The 20,399-nt window shown below is 42.8% G+C and overlaps 2 protein-coding genes across 6 annotated transcripts in view; both read right to left on the reverse strand.

Moving 5' to 3' along the window:
* LOC113012268 (fibroblast growth factor receptor-like 1) overlaps positions 1-6,900 on the reverse strand; it is a 33,659-nt gene extending 26,759 nt beyond the window's left edge. Inside the window, exons 1-2 of one of the 2 annotated variants that reach the window (XM_026152367.2) lie at positions 6,588-6,900; positions 5,936-6,031 (exon numbers count right to left, since the gene is read on the reverse strand). In XM_026152367.2, coding sequence (XP_026008152.2) covers positions 5,936-6,020 — 85 coding nt within the window. In that variant the 5' untranslated portion in view covers positions 6,021-6,031; positions 6,588-6,900. Of the gene's footprint in view, positions 1-5,935; positions 6,032-6,587 lie in introns of those variants that run through there. The other variant, XM_080293802.1, reaches the window with a different exon arrangement.
* A 2,110-nt stretch (positions 6,901-9,010) lies between these two features.
* The window catches only part of zfyve28 (zinc finger, FYVE domain containing 28), a 28,437-nt gene continuing 17,048 nt past the window's right edge, over positions 9,011-20,399 (reverse strand). For 3 of the 4 annotated variants that reach the window (XM_026151926.2, XM_080293809.1, XM_080293810.1), the window contains 13 exons: positions 19,215-19,355; positions 17,102-17,239; positions 16,722-16,924; positions 16,498-16,587; positions 16,309-16,398; positions 16,125-16,226; positions 14,551-16,035; positions 14,257-14,352; positions 13,389-13,552; positions 13,183-13,299; positions 11,235-11,339; positions 10,997-11,100; positions 9,011-10,898 (listed from right to left, as the gene is read on the reverse strand). In XM_026151926.2, the coding sequence (XP_026007711.1) occupies positions 10,767-10,898; positions 10,997-11,100; positions 11,235-11,339; positions 13,183-13,299; positions 13,389-13,552; positions 14,257-14,352; positions 14,551-16,035; positions 16,125-16,226; positions 16,309-16,398; positions 16,498-16,587; positions 16,722-16,924; positions 17,102-17,239; positions 19,215-19,355 (2,967 nt within the window). In that variant the 3' untranslated portion in view covers positions 9,011-10,766. The remainder of the gene's footprint in view (positions 10,899-10,996; positions 11,101-11,234; positions 11,340-13,182; positions 13,300-13,388; positions 13,553-14,256; positions 14,353-14,550; positions 16,036-16,124; positions 16,227-16,308; positions 16,399-16,497; positions 16,588-16,721; positions 16,925-17,101; positions 17,240-19,214; positions 19,356-20,399) is intronic. The other variant, XM_026151927.2, reaches the window with a different exon arrangement.

The raw sequence follows: 20,399 nt of genomic DNA on the forward strand, positions 1-20,399 counted from the left end.
CAAGGCACACAGTAACTGTATGATTGGCATATTGCCACCGTCTGCCAAGTCTTAAAATCTATCTACATCCAGACTGGGGACTGATCCAAGGCCTAAGCTCACATCTCTGTGCAGGAGGAAATCAAATCAGTTTCACTGCATGGTGCAGAATTCCAGCCTGGGACAGCAGTAGCTCTGCTATAAAATATGACAGATTATACTCTTTCCCCCTGAAATGACTTTTCCTCCCGCTGCACTCTTCATGTCAAGGGGGACAGATTTTTTCTATTCATTTGAAAAAGTGGTGCATCCCCAAAATAATAATACATTTTTTTAAAAATTAAAAAAATCAGAGCTTCGAGCCTTCACATCCCGTGCAGAAACGGGCACATGCAGATTCCATCACAACAGCCTGGATGCTCACAGAAAAATCCTCCTACTTTGGCATATTGTGAGAAGCGGTAGCCTAGACCAGACTGTATAACTGGAATCAATGGGGACAATGTATAAATACTTTCCAGGGTCATTCAAAAGGATCCTTAACGATAAAAAGTGGAAGTGAATAAGCCTCAACGCCAAGTGGGGTCTTACTGAAGCTCATCAGAGGAGAACTGAAACAAGGGGGGGGGGGTTGAGAAGAGAAGCAGAAGCCTCATTCAGAGCTCGTTATCCCAGCCATGCCTTGGCTCGGCTTTCTTTAAGCCCGGCCAGCCACCACTGTTGCCACCACCATAACTTTCAATCATCCTTTTAACTGCTGAGTGGCAGGGTTAGTCAGAGGTTGGAAGGGGTTGTGTGAGGGACTGTCAAGAGATTCCAGATTAAACCCTAGACAGAGGAAGAAGAAGGAACACAGAAAAACAAAGATAGAGCAATCTTTAATGGTTTGATGTGTAGTAATGCATTAAAAATCAAAAAGTTGACTCAAAACCAAAAAGAATAAAAATAAAAGTGGATGGAAAACAATAAGGATCTCCTCAAATGATATGCAACAGGTTCACCCTGGGCGCACGATTTGGTATTCTGATAAGTCAGTCAGAGACTTCAGCAGCACAGATTCTAGCAGGCTGTGGCAAGTACAGCAAACAGGCACACACAGTCAGATGGGGCAGATAATATTTCTGCTCTTTAAATCAGCCTTTTATTCACTAACATCACAATGGCAACTCTCAAACTTGTCCAAACCTGCTCAGTCCAAGAAACACCTTCGAGGCCATCATCGCATTAAAGTTGACAGTATAGATAGTATTTTCCCGAGGCAACAAAATGTTGCTTTGGTACATATTTTGTTGGAGATACAACCAGGATCTAACGCCAGATGAAAGATGTGGAGAAGCAGGAGAAGAAGGAAGTAAAGTTTCAATTTCTGTAACACCCCCCCCCTCCCCAAACTCACGTGCCCAGGTATGCATCATAAATCTAGAAGTTAAAATTTACAGGAAAACAAACCTCAGCTTCTCCTGTTGAGCAATGAAAGTGGAGATCAATTGGCATGTCATCATTTCTCCTACTAAAGTGACTGAGCGAGCAGCTGTGGAGCACAAAACAGGGAGGAAGGTGGCTGGGTGGGGGAGCGGGGGGTTCGGGGAGGCTCTCCATGACTTGGCTCCTCGAAAGAAAAGAGAAAACAGAGCGAGACTGCAGAAATGAAGGAGGCTTAGAAGGAGGGGTTGCGCAAGACAAACACTTCCCGCTGTGGGGCTGAAATGTTATTGTAAGGTCACTTGTAAGGTTCCAGGAAGGCAGGGACCCTTGCCCCCCTCCCACCTACCCACCCACAAGGCTTGCTTCCAGTCACTCCGTCCACTCGCTTTCTTTGGCCAAGGGTGTAACGCAGCAGCTCTGAGAGTGGAGTCTAAACAGTGTCCGGTGTCATCTTATTTAACACCAAGCAACTGCCAATTAACACAAATCTGTTATTCATACGTCTGCTAAATAGTGCAAGTCAGACCAGCGAAAGGCACAAAGTCGATTATCATCTGAATGGTGGCCGTCCCGACGCCTCTGTGCGAGCAGCTCCGTGGGTTTTGCGAAGGTTAACAGGAGCAAAAGGAATTCTATTTAGCTGAACTCAAATCCATTCAGCAGGCAGGAAGAGTGTGTGTGGTCTGAAAACACTCCCAGAGCCAACTGCCCAAACAAACTAATGAGCATTGTACACACACACACACACAGACATGGGGACTTTCTTAAAAAGTAAAAAGAAAGGGGGAAAAAATCTGAACATTAGCATACAGCTGAAAGTGGCAGACAATACTTTGTTGAAATTCCACATGAATCTTAATTGAAGTGTCCATTAGAGTCAGTCAATGAGTGGGAGTGCTGCTCACCAGGATTATACGACCCCGCTAAAGTAAACACAGAGTGACCTCCATTATGACTACTTATCACGGCTACGGCTCTTTCCTTTCGTTCCCCTTGGAGAGGTGAAGTCGGACACATTCCTCCCACCAAATGTTTCCTCCTGAACTGACAGGGTCAGCATTGTGCGCTGATAGATTGGGAACAAGGATTGTTATAGCGCTGCTAACATTATTTCCGCGATAGAAACAGAGGGATTTGTAGGCAGGAGGTATATTATTTCCACCTGGTTTAGAGGGGAAGGAGGTGGAGTGGGAATAGTTGTTGGTCTACCTCTGAGGTTTTCCAAATTGCCCCGCGCTCCTTGGATGTCTCATTATCATGACTTTTCTCAGGGTAATTTCAGGCTGCTTAATAAAACGCACGCATATATTCAGAGGCACGAAAGCAGCGCCCATTCGCTCTCGTAACTTCTTCTCACGCAGGCCTACGTGGCACCACCTCAGGAAAAGCGAGTCCCCCGTCTGCTATGAGCTTAAATACACGGCAAATAAGTCCAGTCAAAAGGGATGACGAGGGTTTAAAATTAATTACCGCCGCCCTGTCCAACCTTGGGGGACCACTGCACACAATAATCCATCCATTGTTCTCTGCAAATGGACCCAGCCTCTGTAAATATGGGGCTGTGAAGGGCTGAGAAAGGCTGGGTGGGAGTAAAGGTCAGCTCGAGCCTTGTTTTTAACGACAGCACATTAACTTAACTGACTTCCTTCGACTTTAGACTGGTAATAAATGAGAGGAAATGCAGAGAAAAAGAAGGGGACATGTGTTTAAAAGGGTGGCATTCACTGGTGGACGCGTGGTGTGGGAAACAGAAACGATGCGCCGGACCAGTCGCGGCTTAAAGATGAAGTGCGTCTTCCTTTGACTTCTGCTGTTTGGTGTGGGATGAAAGACAAAAAGGTAACATGAAGCTGATTTTATTTCCAGCACTAAATGAGGCATTAAAGTGCGAGTTGCATAAGGAGGATTAAAAAAACAAACAAACATGTTAAACAGCTTTTCAGCTCTACCCTTTCTCATTCCCCCACCTCGTCTCACCAGCTTGGCCCACAAGCCACTGTTACACCTTCTTACTATGCAGGAAAAAAAAAAAATATATATATATATAAGAGGACTTTGGGGCATTTTGTTGCTCAGAAACTAGCGTCATTACGGTTTAAGGAAATGGAAAATGGTCTGAGAGCCAAAACAGCCTTGTGATTTTAAAAGCCCTTGGCATGCAGTTTATCTCATAGTGCATTCTTGGTATGAAACCATGATGTAACTCTGCTATAAAATGTATATTTTCCAACAGGGTCGCAGAGGAGTTTGCATGCTCTAAACTTTGCCAGATAGCTTTAGAAGTGAAGGAAATACGTGTGGGGTTAAATCACATAAGAAAAAAGGAAAGGGCTAGTGCAGCAGCTTAAAAGGACCACTGTATTTGATGCCTGGTTCTAATTAAAATGCACCAAAATAGTACCATTCATTGTGCACATTGTTAGCTAGCCCCGGTGCATAACAGGGACACCTGGTGCCTCTATTTTTTTCTCCCAGGGTGCATTTCTGCAGATCCATATGTCCAGGCTGCTGCATTCCTCGTTTAGCAGAGCCGAACAGTCCCCGGACCTGTCACCACGTTAGAGCTCTGCTGGGACACATCACCGAGCACCTCCTCCAGCTGCTTGGGGAGGCAGAGCAGCACATTTGGGGGGGGGGCGGCAGAAGGTGCTAAGATGGAGGAAGTGCAGTGGCTACAAGGGGGTCCAGCTGTGACGTTGCAGCACAGAAAGAGGGAGGTCTGTGTGTATATGACTGAGTGTGTATTTGGGGCTCTCTGTGGTACTAGGGCAGGGGGTCCTGGGTCAGATGTCACCTGGTGACTGACAGCAACAGGCTCAAAGTCGTTCACCCAAACTTACTGTCCTCTCAGGTGCACTGCCTGAAGTGTTTAGATAACAGCAGTAAAGTAACACTCCCTACGTGTTTTTACTGTTTCACACACAAGCGAAAAGGGGGCCCGTCCTTTATGATTTCATTTACATTTGTCAACGATGTCATCATACACTGTTAAGTTTTACAGGGACAGCTTAACAGCTCTGCTGGCCTTCGCTTCACTACAAAAGCAGAAGCTTTGAATCAACTACCCCCACCTACAGGCTATATTTCACAGCATGTCAGAGTCAAGCTGTTGCATTTGGACTGTAACACAGAACCCACTGTATCCCTGCTTCTGTTGGTGGAACTGTGGGATATTTACACTTCACAGACTGTCAGGGAACGTACAAAAATCATCTCGCTCAGACTCCTTGCCAGCCGCATATCTGCAATTGTACATGTGTCCCTGCATCTGCAACCACTTTCAGAGAAATTATGAAAAGCAGGCTGCAAATGCTTCCCATTGCCTGACATTAAATCAGCTCAGGACCCATCGGACCTCGGCTCCCCACCGTCCAAGCTGGCTTCCCCGTTTTTCTTTGCTCCCTCGCTGACATATGTTAATCTGTAAACACAGAAAATTGCCTGTCTAATCTGATTTAGCCTTCACATCTTGTTTACTTTTGGTTTGGTTGTGCCGTGAAGGCACGGCTGCCACGCTGTGAATGAGGCATTGTCTGCAGACCCACAGATGTAATCTCCCCCTCTAAACTGCCGCCAAGCCTCCCACCCCCACCTCCTGCCCCCTTCTACCTTGAGCCATGATAGCCACATGCAGGTATTGTACCTATCAGACGCCTCTTGAATCCACTCACACGCTGAGCGGGGAGAATAAAGAAGGCGCTATAGAGCCTGCTTGTTTTGCCAGAGAATAATCTTTGGGGGAAATGTTCTGGTTTTCAGATTTCTCTCATTAAAAACTGAAGCGAAGTTACAAATTCTGCCTCTGGCTTTGACTCATGCCACTGGATTGCATCAGACATGGTTCAGTAGTCGGTGATGGTGGATGAAATCACAGAAATTGTCTCGAGAGCTGTTCACGAGCTGTTGACAAGCTCACTGTAAGTTGTCTTTATAAAGCAGAGTATTGATACTGGCACAAACAACAGCACAGTGAACTGTGGTGAGACTGAGGTTTCCCACTCTCCAGTCGGGGTTACGGTCAAGAAAATATGCACGCACATGAACACACACACAGACACAGGGTGTTGTGAGTCAGGCCCTTTGGCCAGCTACTTGAGAGCTGGACTCTTACACCAACTTGTGTTCTTTCACCCTGGGAAGCTGATGGATGATGTTTGTTTGGTTTTGCTGTAGCGAATGCACACACACACACACACACACACACACACACACACACACACACACACACACACACACACACACACACACACGCTGCCATGACTGAAACACACAAACTAGGGGTAGGGGACGGGCTGGTTTGCCCTCTCTCATTCTGCTGTCCTGTGTTGATTTTGGGCTGTGTTTAGAGATTTTTGTGAGTTTTAAGTTTTCCATCTCTTCTCTGCGCGACAGCATTCAAAACCCAACTGAGGCTTTCTTCAGGCTCACAGGAAACCAGCCAGTCAGCTTGGTTAATAATGAGCTACGACTGCTGTATAAATGAAAAGAAAAACCCAAAAAATAAATAATTTTAAAAAATGAAGCAGCTCACCTCTTACGCAGTCAGTCAGCAAAACAGCCTCAAAGATGAGTAACACAATCTTCAGGATGTCCATGCTGTCCAAAGACAAATTCATCTTCCCTAAACCTGAAAGACACATGCACAAACAGTTACACTGCTGGAGGATATCAAGACATTTGTATACAAAATAGTTTAAATACTATAGCTTGCTTATAAAAGTCCTGACCAAACCTAATATGCACTATATCACTAACAAACTGGAGGTTCCCAAACTAAGACACCTGGGATCTTTTTGTGGTTTATAAGGAAGTTTAAGGATTTTAAAATGAAAACCAAGCAGAATTTATTTAATGGCAATATTAACATATAAAGTTAACGTTAAATAACACAGGATGTGTGCAGTTTTTCCACTCCTTCCAACTACAGGTAGACACCTAGGTTTGGGACTCTACATTAGGGTCAATATTGAGGGTTTAAAAAGTGCTGAATATCTTAATAGCACAGTTATGTATCTAAACGACATATTCAGATACAAAATCAAGGTCTGGGAAAGCAAAGCGTTCATGGAAACTGTTGCTTTTGGCTAGTTTCTTGATGTGCTTACAGTAAAATATCCCTCCAGCTGCTCAAATGAAGGTCGGGTGAGAATGCAAATAAAAGTATAAATAGGACTTTAACATACCTTAATATTCAGTGAATTAAGTCAGCCTCGTATCAGCCTCTTGACTGAAATGCTTTTAGCTAAAGTCCGTGTCGAGTCCATGAATCAAAAGTGACAGCGGTCGACTTTCCACCGACCTCTAACAGACCAGCACATGCCTCTCTCCGGGATAAAATAACGGATTCACGGCTGCAATAAAACCGGACACTTCCATAAATCACAATAACAAAGTTTCCAAAGTGTTAGGGAAAAGAAAACTCAGGGAAGTCCAGTCCGGTCCGTGTAGTCCGCTTCATCCACAGAGTGACTTTTCCAGGAGCGCGCACACAGCCGAGACTCGCTGTCCGTCCCAGCGCTGCAGCTGCGGGCCAATCACAGCCTGCAGAGCCCGGCCACGTTTAACTCTTTATCTCTCAAACCAACCTCTTCATTACAGAGCTGTTATCCCACCGCTGTCAGCTCAGCGCACGGGAAAGAGATAACAGCTGCAAACTGTTAAGAAGGATGCCATGCAAATAATGGGCCTTATATAAGCCATTCTATTGTTCTAATATAATATCTGATCAGAAATAAACACAATGAAAACAGTGGAGGGGAACATTTAGATTTTCAGGCTAATGGGCATCCCTGTATGGAGGTCCCCAAGTGCCAAAATGAATCCAATAAATACATCATTAAATAATAACGTTAATATGTCATTAATTAATCAAACTAGGCAATAAATAAATGCATCCATAATTATTTTAAGTATAAGTGATTTCATTTAAAACACTTAATAAAATATAATGTTTTACTTGTTTCTGATTGTGATTAATTAATGACACGTTTAACCCTCTAGAGTTTAAATCACATGGCCAAGTTAAGATTATATAGTAGCAAGATGCACTCTCACAGAGTCTCTGTTTCAACTTGTGTCAAAACTGTGACTTTTTAGCTTTCAAATTGTGTTGATAGGCCAAGTAAGTCCAGAATAAATATTTTACTCTGAATTCTGTTGTCAAAATTCAAAGCAGGATTTTTTTTTGAGGAAACCCCCAGAGCCTATTTGCAGAAAAACGCATCAACTAATCAAAATGTATTTGGTTGCGTAGGAAGAGGGAACAGTTGTGGGAGTGACGGTGGAGAAAAAGTGAGCGATAACAATAGCGAGTTTTCACATCTGAGAGATTTGTGACATTTAGAATGTTTGCAGTGTATACTTCAAATCAAAAGCAGCCACAAACAGCCAGTTGATCACAGAATATTCATTATAAGTTCATTATTTAACTATTACTTCTTTCCCATTTTAATTAATTAATAACAACTTAAATTATTTAATGATATATTTATTTAACTCATTTTGGCACTTGAGGCTCTCCATACTCATGTGCACTAACTCAGAGATGTATTACATGAAGACATTGGTTTTAGCTGTTTTACATAATCCAACTTAAGTTATATTATAAAAAGATACTTTTAATACCTAAATGAATCAATATATAAATTATATTGTTTGAGTATAATTACACCCTGATTTTTTTACTTAGGAGCTACAGCTTTGAAGTAAGTGTCATCATTAATGTAACGGATACCTGGAAATACTGCCGCAAATGCCCAGATTAAATTACGAGCTTCAAAAGTCAAACTTATAGCTCCATACTGTAGCACCCTGTGCTGTGAGTAACACCCATTCAGTATCCAGATACAATGGTGCGAAGCCATGAACATGTGCTGCCACCTACTGGCTACAGATCAGCTTCTGCCATGCTGAAGAATTTCAACTACAATCACTGCTTCACTCAGTAAGTACTTGGAACTTAGGTGTTTTACTGATGTTTTGGCTCTCATTCAGTATTGACAGTCATGTTGCTGAGTTATTTGGCCCTCTAAAGGTACCTTTAAAGAGGGATCTCTTAAGGTTTGGTTCTCATTGGATGCGTCATCACCCCTGTTTGGATGAATGGGGTGGGGATGTCCAACATTACATCCCTCTCTGCTAGATGACCTGCCAATGGTTGATCAAATCTCAGCAACAACAAACCATAGGCCTGGTGTCGTAATCCAAACCTACCTGGTAGCTTTCATTCCTCTCCATGTATTCCTTCCCAGGAACAATCAGCTACTTGATCACCTGCTATAGTTAGGAAACTTTAGCTGTGTCCAATATCTGCTTTTAGAAATCCTATAATTGGGCTGGATGAAACTCTGACAATGTGGTACTCAAACTCCATAAAGAAATTCAGTTAAGGAGGATCATCAGTAGGCCCACACTGCCCACTCCAGTGCCAGGAATATAAATGGCAAATAGAAGCTAAAATTATTCCAGGCTTTAAATGATCATCTTTACATAATATCAAGACAGACACATTTCAGCTCGCAACTGTTCCAGTCATGGGACGGTGAACATAACATACGCCCTGCAGTTTTTCAGTCTCTATCCGTTCCGTGAATAAAGAGAAGACTACTTTTAAACAGGAAAAAAAATCATTTATTTCAATATACATTGCATTTAAAACTATATAACAGTATTTATTCAATATTTTACACAGCTCTCATCATGGAAATGGACTGAAGTTTTAGAAAATAAGACCAAGCTCTGAAATAATATGATATCCCAACCTTTAATTACTGCATGATTCCATGTTTTTCTTTAAACATAAAGATAATTATAGCTTCATACATTATTTTTGTTCTTTATAAAAGAAAAACCACACCTTTCCAAAGTAAGTTCATATGTTTCTTTGATGAAAATAAGATTGATACAGCAGTATTTAGTGATTCTTAATATGTAAAGCCTGAGGAACTGCTTTAAGCCAGAGCAGAATGGATAGGATGTGATATTTCGTAACAGGTGCTCAGTGGTCCATTTTGGCCACTTGAGAGCAATCAAATGTACAAACCAATATACTGTAGCTATGGAAGATACTGTGTATGCTGTCATTGCTGTGGAAGCAGATTTAAGAGCAGAGAGGAAGTCGAGAGTAAATGACATCAATCTGGGAACAAAAGTAATCTGGTCCTGACCGTCAGTACCACCAGAGGAACGGATGAATATAATTCAGTGTAAACACATATCAGCAAAACATTGCTCTTCTGAAAGGGCCTGTAGATGCATTTCAAACAGCAGAGGGATGTCTCTTAAATGTGGAGGCCCACTGCAATTAGTAGTCACAATATTGCACTATAGCATCATGAGAAAGAGAAACCCAGCGAGTATCAACGGGCCTGTATTCCTGTAGGCCAGCACCTGAAAAGGCCTCTGGTTCAAAGCAAATTATACACATTGTGGTGCTAATCAGGGCACTGAGTAATGAGAGGTCAACTCTCCACTAGGGGGCCTTCCAGACCTAACAGTGATGACTAAGAAATCCCTTTTATTCATCTCAGCGTGCAGGAGAGTCCCCGGAGAAAACTCAGTGTGCCGTGGTGCAACAGTAAAAGCAATGGGCACAGCCCATAACCGTGGAGAGGTGAATGGACAGTCTTGTTGAAATTCAGACTCCATCTTACAAAGTGATACAGAATTAGACATTCACTGCCATTAAAAGCATGAAGGAATCTCAATATAAAAGTCGTCCATCGTTCACTTTTGCTTGACTGGGACTGGTGGACTGGTGAAGGTTGCTTTTCAGTTCCAGTGCAGAGCAAATGTTTACTGAAGACATTTTAGTGTTTTTATTACCAGAATTACCGTTATTTACATGTTGATCACAACTTACATTCTTTTGATTAATCCAAGACTCGTGACAGTTCGGGCACAAATATAGGAAGCTCGCTAAAGCATCGGAAATATTTCACAAAGTCCTTTCATTTACACCGGAAGCTAAAAAACGAAAAGGAAAAATAAGAAAGAAGAGGGGGAAAAAGGAGGCCTGTTTCGATTTTGCTACAGAGGACCGCTGCACAATGCCAGTTTAATATCTGTTATTGCCAGCTTTTCCTCTTTCCTGTTTTTAAAAAACATGTACAGGCATTTGTGCATCATGTGGGTGCGGAGAAACCTGCTGACACACCAGAATCTCTTAGAAATATTAAATCGGAATTCAGTGGCTTTTTGTCTGGAATTTCTGACGTGTCATCTTTGAATGGCCATGCTTAGCTGGTACAATTACGACCATTAGGGGTTACCCGAGCAGTGCTGCTTTTGCTTTGTACACAGCTTTCTGTCTGTTGCATATGTCCTTGTTGTGGCAGACTGTGCATTCGCATGGTTTTCTGAGGTCAGATGCCCGCCTTGTCACTGTAGAAGGGCGTGACATGGAACATGTAGCAGTGTGTGCAGACCCTGACAGGCTTCACCTGACCGTATCGAGGCAGCGGAGCAGAATGGGAAGAGCAGCGAGAGCAGAAGATCTGAAACGACACATCATGCAGTGTATCACTTACCATCCACATGATAACGCATGAATTATCAGTTTGATCGAGTTCACGTTAAACCGAACAGATCGTACCTTTCCGCAGCTTCTACAGTGATGTTTCCTGCGGATAACAGTGAACGGAGCCTTGCAGGCAATGCAGGAGTTGCAGGCTTCATCAGGGACCCAGTCAGGAGGGTCTGCACAGAGCCAAAAAGAAACAGTAAACACAAAGCAGAGCTGTCACCAGCTTAACGTTTGCTGAGAGAAGGAGAAAGGAACTGGCTGACATTTCAAAAAAAATCTGTGTGGGTCTGTTTGTGGATTTGCTGACCTTCGAACTGGCCCTCACGGGCCTTGGCTGCCAATTCCGATGAGGAAATGGTCTCCTGACACAGAGCACAGTCCTCCAGGACTGCGCTGCGCATAACAGGCCCCGCTGAACACCATAAAAGAAGAAATGTGTGTTGTGTGACTGATTGTTATTTAGTTTAACAGCTCAGTTATAAACAACAGTGCAAAACTGCTGTTAGCAAAGACCCTATAGTGTTTTCTAAGCTGTTTTCACATATGAACTTAATTAACTGTTAATATGAAACAGTAATGGGAGGATGAAGTGACTAGATAATGTGACTAACAGCATGCAATTTAAGATTGCACTGCTGTGTCCATTACTGTGCAAGCTGTCGTTTTATTACATTTGTCATCAGCTTGTTTTGGGCCAAGCACCTGGTTCTGTTTTGATGTGGTTGTGTATTTTTCTTAGCATATTTTTCCAATATGACACAACCAGAAAAAGCCCCACTAAAACACTGCGTGTACTAGGGAGCTGGCAGTGTAAAAAGACATGCCTGATGTGCACTTGCACCCCTGTCAGGTGCCATCTAGAAAATTTTGGGGCGACAGTGCAGGCCTAACAGCTTTATTTAAAGAAAACAGAACTCGAGGAAAATTTAACTCTACAGCCAGAGAGAGAGACTGAGGAGGAGCTTCTTCCCGCAGGCGATACGGTCTCTCAATCACACCACCACACAGTACTGACCCACACATATGGTTCTTACACACACACTGGACTTTCTGGACTTTGGTTTTGCACAACACTGGTCACTATATTCTTCATTTCCGGTTAATACTTGTACAGCTGCTGTTATTGTGTATATATTTATTTATATTTAGATTTCTTCATACATTCTTATATAGTTCTATATTGTGTATTGTGTATTTTGTTGTACAGTTATTTTATTTTCAACTTTAATTTATATATTTATCTTTATCTTATTCTTCCCAGTTAAATTTACCCTTCATTCTAATTTGTGTTGTACAGTTATTTCATTTTTAACCTTAATTTATATTTTATTCCTTCCTAGTTAAATTTACCCTTTTTAATTTTTCATATTTATTTCCTATCTTATTCATAGCCTTTTCCTTTTTTGTTTTCTTTAGGTCACGAGCAGCTGTCCAAGCATTTCACTACATATCGTACTGTGTATGACTGTGTACGTGACAAATAAAATTTGAATTTGAATTTGAATTTGATATTCCTTACAAAGACCCAGCTACCACCATTTTTCGTCAGTTTCCAACCATGCCATAAAGAGCTAAAATGCTAGTAACATTTGCTATTATTTATTTATGTTGCATCTAACCGAGACTTTTGATGCAAATATCAGGTGTTGCAAATGTGGCAATGAGGATAAAGAGAATAGCAGTATTTGAACATGCTCTCCAGTGACTACATTTGTGAATTTTTGTTTTTCAAATGGGGGATTAAATCCCATTATAATGGGATTAAACTATTATTATTTATTTATTTTTAAACAAGCAGTTTTTCACGATCAGAAATGGGGTGCGCACCTATCACTGTTAATTTAGAGTTAATTTTTTTCACATGGAGCCTCATTAGGGAAACATCAGGCTCATTAAGTAAGGTGGTAGGTATGGTGTGTTTTTAAAGAGCTTTTCACTGAAAGCAGCTGCCTTCAGAAAACGATGCTATTCGAGTGAACAATGATCACTCTCTGCACATAATTAATGCAAGCATTCATTTTTACACTGTCACACGATCCATAATCCATTGTTTTGATTAAAAGAAAATCATATTGTGGCCACTGGTTAAATCTTTATAAGAAAGTTTAATCTTTTGAGCAATATGACTAAATACTAGTTACTACTTCTGCTTAATTCAAAAGGCTGTTTTGACTTCAGTCTTTAGTCTGTTAAAGAGAGAAAGCAAAATATTGTAACACTAAAAATATCTCATAATCAAAAAACACCTTTCTGACCTTTCTTCTGCTTATCATTGTCTCCTTCCTCACACTTGGTTGCCATGACTTCAAAAAGAGTCTTGAGGATGCTGCGAAGGTCACTCGCATAGTTGGTCTGCAGCTGATCAGCAACACCTGCATCACACAAAAACACAGAATGGAGATCAGGCCAAGCGAGAAAAAGAGGTGAGTAGAGAGCGAATCAAGAATGAGAGCTTTTATACCTGATATACAGACAAAGAGACGGTGGATGAGGTCGCTGCTGCTGTGGAAACGAGATCTGATCTTGTTTCTGGCTGCTGCTTTGGCAACTTGTACGGCCAGCTGGATCTCCTGCTGGTCTGGGTCTTCTGATGTCCCTGAGCTGGGAGTCAGACTGCTGACAGGACTGAAGGGAGCGGTGAGACACAGTGAAGGATCATCAATTAACATCTGTCCCCAAACGTCCATACATCATTTTCACAGTCAGTTTACATCAATAAAAGCAGATTTCCATATTTAAAGTGGACCAATTATCCTTTTCCTGATTTTCCTCTTATATATGCATACAAATTCACTATGTACGAGACATCCTGAGAGCCAAACGGTTCAGTTTGCTCTTAATGCTCTGCTTCTGTTTTCTTTTTCTATTCTTGAAAACTGCACAATGTAGATGAGAGTGGATACTCATAATATAGTCACTTCTGGTACACAGCTCTGGCTGTGACAACAGCACCCCTACAAAGCCTCAGTTCAAACCTTCTGTTTGCAAGAGGCAGCCAATCAGAACAAAAGTGGAGTTGCCTTAAAGTGAGAGGAGCTAAAAAAGCTTGATTTAGACAGTAAATTAACTAATGGTCCAAAATAAAATAAATGAGGACCATCTTAACTTTGCAAAGCTACTCTGGTGGAGTCCAGGAATAAAATCTTTGAAGCTCCACTTTAATACAAAGTGGAAATAAATGCACAATAACACCATTTACTCTGCCCAAATTAACAAATGCATCATTTTTTTAAAATTAGCCATTAAAGGTTTCTTTAGTTACTGTGAATGTGAGCAGGAAGTAAGCACAAACATGAGACAGACACACATTTGGATGAATGATTTGTTACCTGGGTGTATATGCACTGCTCGACAGACTACATGTGGTGACCGACACACTCTCACAGTCACTACCTGACACAGAGCTGAGTGGAGAGTTCTGAAAACTAAAAATAACCAAATACAGAGATTCATGCATATATATAAAGACTTAAACAAAACAAACGGATATGAATATTAAGAGAAAAGAAAGTGGAAAATTGTGATGAATTAAGGAAAACAAAACAAACTGGATATGTGTTAATGGAGCATGGAGGAGTCCATGTTCGCCACATAAAATATTGTAAAATGAAACTGAAACACACCTGGAGCTTCTCCTGTTGTCCTCTTTGGTGTACCTCTTCATATCCTTATTTTCTGGATTTTCGTTATCCATCTCCTTGTCCCTCTGTCGGCCGCCACTAGTATGTCTTTTTTCAGTCCTCAGCTGGTGATTACATGGGGAGGCTCCATTTCTGACACTAGAGCTACAATCCTGAGCCTGGTGTCCCAGCCCAGGAGCCTCTTCGAGTGGCTCTGCAGAGCGGGAGGAAGGAGGGCTCAAATGGGCCACGTCGTCCTTATTGTTGTGTTCGTGAGGACGAGGAGGGAGCCGACAAGCAGAGGACTGAATGACAGCGCTGGAGGCAGGCGTCGTACAATGTTTGTCCAATCCCAGAGCGAGCCCTAAACCGAGTCCAGTAGTCTCTGTGGTGATGGCATCCTCGTGGCCATCCTCGCAGCTGCCACAGCAGACGCAAGAGTTGAGCAGGCAGTGAGTGGCCACCAGGGGGCCACAGGGCTCAATCTCAGAGGGAGTAGGCCGAGGTAGCAGCAGCTTGTCCACAGCCAGTTCTGTCAAGCTGGGTGAGTGAGGGTTGAAGATGACTGTAGCAGACAGCTTCATGCCTCCCATACGATGGGCGATGACTTCAGCTGTTTCAGACGCTGTCCCCTCTAAACCCATGTCCCACCCATTGGTGTAAGGCAGAGGTTCTGAACCAGGGACATTAGTACAAGGGGGACACTTTGCAGTTGGGCAGTGTGTGTTCAGGTTGCGTGGCTGTGGACAAGGCTGCTCAGATGTTGTCTCAGAAAACCAGCCGTTCCTAACCGAGTCTGGCCTTGGTGCGAGCTTGCGCTGCACAGGACGAGCAGACTCTTTGGGAGGAGAGGTGACATAACAGCGAGGCTCTCTGGTGATGTGTTCTCCTGCTGCATCCAGGTCCTCCATGAAGAAGACCCTGTCTTCCTCTGTACAAATGCCCGTCCTTCCTCGGCTCCCCAAGATTCTGCGTGGAGAGACCTCTGTGCTGGAAACCCCACTGGAGCCTGCAGGCTGTCCTCTGTTGGGATCGTGGGCTGGAGATTGACCCTGGCTGGGAGGCGACAGCAGAGTCGACATCTCGTCTCCCACGCGGTACACCATCATGTTGAGCTGCTCCAGTTCCTCCTCATCGTACTGCATGGAGCATGCCAGCTCAGCCTCCTCTGCCTCCTCACAGAGTAAACCCTGCTCCTGTTCCTCCTCTCCCCTCACAGTTTCCACCTCCTCCCAGCCTTTTTCCACTCCTGCCAACTCTTCCTCCTGACTGGGACAGACAAGCGCAGCCGGTGGCTCCTCTTCTCCCTCACTCCCCCTTTTGGAGATTTCATTAGCAGGACTGCAGGACGAGTGATTCTCTTGGACTGGAGCTGGTACGCCGTTTGTGGCCAGCGCCTGGCTTGTGGACAACTCCCCTTCTTGAGAAATGCACAAGTTTCTCTCTAGCGTCATCAACTCCTCCTCAGTCAGGGTCTGGAGCAGGTCTCTGAAAAAAGCAGCACAGGATAGCTGGAGCATAGTGATAAACTGTGAAAAAATACATTTGTTGCCATGTTAGATATTCATGGCTTTTACCTTATTTTCTTCAGTAAAGTGCGAAAAGGCCTGAAGAGCTCAGACATATCCTCTGATTTTCGGTCTAGGTTGAGAGGTCCCTCTGGATACACAACCAGCCCACTAAAAACATGTTTAAAATTCTGTAAGAGGGTGCAAAGGAATGGAAAACAAAGAGGGCAGTGAAAGGACAGGCAACACTTACCACACAATGGCCAGTCTGGGAATTGTAAACATCAGTGCAGGTTCATAGTCATCAATCATGTCCTGTGTGAGATAGCCCAACTTCAGGGCCCTGAAATAAAAAAAAGTAGTCAAATTAACCGCATCATCTCTGTGTGGTATTTCACAGAAGAGGATTATTTAGCAGAAAAATGTCTGTCTATAAATTCACCTCTCCACAGTCTCACAGAAGAGCACAATCACCTCCTGCTGTACATAGTATTCTTTGGGAGACTTCACAGGCACCATGGCTGACACGTAGCTGCCAGTGGAAGAAAACAGAAAGTGGAACGTAATGACTTTTTGGCACACTTGCAGAAATATCATTAAGTGGACGATAAATCTAGATTAACCCAGTGCATACCACTGATAATAAAGTCTTGTCTCTATTTTTACCTGAGCTCAAACTCAGCAAAAAGGCTGTCAAAATGTCGCAATGCGTCCTTCATGCGGTCTGTGTACAAGTTGAGGTCTCGCAGGGCCTGGTCTCTGGTGATGTTGCGTACCTCCTCCAAGCTGCGAGTAAGATCCTTAGCTAGGGGTCTCATAGCTATGCTCTCTATCTCCCTGTTCATGATAATGGAGCCTGCAGCCAAACACTGGACAGGAACAAGCAGAGATAATATAATTATGCACAGAGAATTAAATTGTTTACGATGGCACACTTGGCATTCAAAAAACTCAGTGTGTGAAAAAAAAAAAAATTAAATATCATTTTGTTTTGAGCCAGAGAAAGGTCATTTTTTCCCAGATTGATGAAGTTGTGAATACACTACCTCGGCTCCAAACCACAGTTGCCCTGCCAAGTTGTCATGACGAATCTCCTCGGGGAACTTGACACAAAAATCTCTGTTGGCCCGGTCGAAGGGGATACATTCATCCATGATCTGACTGATGATGTTCAACACGTTGTCCTGCAGATGAACACGGGAGTGACAGAAAACTAAATTGAACTAGTGGCAGAGAAAAACACGAGCGAGTGAAAGTCTGTTCTTGAAAAGCGTTTTTTTGTTTTGTTTTGTTTAACTAATCTTGGTCAATAATCCGTGCTTAAACATCGGTCACCCTTTCAAGAAGGCCATTATAGCGCAGTGTCTGAGGACCATTGATTAGGACGTGAATGGGAACAACTTGACAAACACATGAGACCATTATGGCCCTCACAGCTACATTTTCCTTCAATAAAAACATTGAACTAAAGCCCATAATTCCAGCAGTGAAAATGCACTGTCACATACAACAAGAGCTAATCAAGAGCTTATGTGCCGCTGGCATGTACAACAGCCATAACAATGACTTACAATGAGCCTTTCACTCAACCGCAGCTGCACTGTGCACTGTAATCTTGTCGGGCACAGCACTGCGTCTTTCTCTGCTCGCCCCGAGGAGAGAGATTAAAAAGCTTTGAGAGGGAGAGCTTAACCACTGATTCCTTTATGGCTGTGTTCTGCACATGTGTCTGGGGCCGGTCCAAGTGCCACCTCAACGTCTGTGAGCGCCTCCCAGCAGGGGACACTGGTGATAACCTTCACTTATGTTTGTTTCCACGTATTCAGGAGTTGCGACTGCAGCGACACCCTGAATATGACACAAGACTAGCTTCCTTCCTCCTTTTTTTTTTTAAGCCCATCTCACTCTCCTTATTGTCCTCATCTGGCCTCTTCTCTGCCTGTCTCTTATGTTTCTCCATCCATCTCAATCTTTGTCCATTTTGAAAGGCACACGCACGCCTGTTCCAGCAGGCCACACTGTAAGAACAGCAGTGCCAACATAATGTGAGCAGCATGCCAGCAACCCCCGCAGAGGTCCATGAATAAGAGCTGATAGCTGCAGTGGCAGGTTCAAGCACAACATTTTGGCTTGAATGTACTTGCTTTCTATTCTTAGGGCCTCTGGGCTATGGGGTATCATGCTGCTTCAGTCATTCTCAAAAAAACCTTAATGCCTTTGAGAGAAGCCACTCTAAAAAGCCTCCTCTCTAAATGTATAAGTGCTTAGGAATGGCTGTTAAATATTTTCATTGAAAAAAATCAGAGACTAATTAAAAATCAGCCTAATTGAGAATATAATGGAGAAGAAAAAAAAGGTGGCAGCACGGCAGAGGGAAGGATGGAGAGGAAAGAGAACAGTCGGGGATCAAGTGATGACCTTATTAGGTGGTTCTCCCCGTGCGCTCTGCCAGTGGGGAGGAGGCTAAGGCACAACAGGTCACATGAAAACCTCCCCTACCACCTCTAGGTCTTTCAGCATGACGCAGCATAGCAGCCATCACTCATGCCCAGCATCACCCGCTAATCTCCTCTCAGCCTTGACCTCATGAAAACCTGCAACAATGCGCTGCACGAGCACATAAATAACCCACCATGAATTCACACCTTAAGATTCTTGTTCTGTGGCTCAGATTCAACCTGATTTATATTCAGAAGATTAAAATGAGACCAATAAACCAACTCTAATCCCAAAAGGAAATCATCTCACGTTATAAAATGCCTCTTTCTAAAGAAGCCACTCCGGTAATCATTTACAGAGAGACCACGTGACACAGGGCTCTGTGTTATCAGAGCAAAGTTAACTGTGTCAACTGATGGCTTCCAAGCAAAGTCTACTTATCTCACTTATCAGCAAGACTGTTTCATGCAGTGTTTACTAAGGCAACAGTCATATCACCGCGCCTGTGTCCGGAAAGGGATAATAGTGGCTGTCTTTATTTTTAGTTGAGAGGCCAAATCAGGTTAGAGTCAGGAAATCATGTAAATTACATTAAAACAAGCAAAGGAAATCAAAACCAAACCCAAAATCGGGGTTAATTTACCTAAATTACAGATTCGCGTATCTACATGCATTGCTTGTAATAAAAGACAGTGAAAGTTTTGCTTGTTATCTGCCAACCTGACAGGATCTGAACTGGTTGACCAGCAGGGTACATCTCTGAGGGTCCTTCCTGCCGTCAAGGCTATCCAGCTCTGTGGCCACCTGGTTCAGCTCTTCATCGGCGTAATAGAACTGGGCCAAGAGCTGAGGGTCTGTCCTCTGCACAGAAACACAAAGCAGTAATTTCAGTATTTGACAATCAAAGCAAGGCAATGTAAATGGCATAAGCTTATAAGTTTCAATTACTTTATGATGTGTATCTATCCTTTTATCACTGACTGTTATTTCTTACCATCGTTCATCTATAGAGATTAGGGGTATTATTTCTATTCACTTCTGGGTTTAACTATTGTGCCTCATCCATCACATAAAGCCTCTTCTCACTTTTTGATAAAGGTAGCCTTAGCTACAAAATTAGCATATTAGTATTATACTAGTATATTAGCATTTTCTGCAAATAATATAATATAATTGGCCATCTTTAGGCATATTTGAGTATTCTGGGTATTAAAACATAAGCACTGAATGGAATTATTAAAGACAGAAAGCATTTGATCCCCCAGAGCAGTAGTTTCTGAATGTTAATCTGTCAGACAATTAAAAAACCATGAAGTGTTCATTTAATATTTTAGTGAATGTCTTTCATTTAGTAAACATTATTAACTTAGCGGCAAAGCAAGCAGTTCAAAAAGGTTGAGCACCCCGCCTGGTTCTGGACGGGGCACAAGGCACAAAGTCATCTGACCTAATCTTACATGTCATAAAAAGCACAGTGTTTACAGAAGAAATCACTATACATGAAAGCAAACAACAAAACCTTTACTAGAAACAATACAGACAAGGTAAAGCAAGGACTTGGAAGTCTTCAGACACTTTGGTAAGATGTTTGACTCCTGACCCAGATGTCGATATATAAAATATGTCACGTAACTGTTGTGTTTTTACTTTCACAACAGTCGCTGATATCATCTACCCATGCATTTTCTTAACAGCTGATCTTCTTCAGGGTCAACTCTGGACAGGTTGCCAGTCACAGGGCTAACAGCATGATCGCTACCGATGGCTTTTGTGATCATTCTTATGAAGATACATATACTCAAACTGACTTTAGCATTCAGTGCACACTTTATGGTTATGTCTTAGTGTTAGCCTGGATTGGATTTAGACAGACACTCATGCATCTTACCACAGGCCTTTTTCGCA

This window comes from Astatotilapia calliptera, chromosome 19, assembly GCF_964374335.1.
Source record: "Astatotilapia calliptera chromosome 19, fAstCal68.1, whole genome shotgun sequence".
Classification (NCBI taxonomy): Eukaryota; Metazoa; Chordata; class Actinopteri; order Cichliformes; family Cichlidae; genus Astatotilapia; species Astatotilapia calliptera.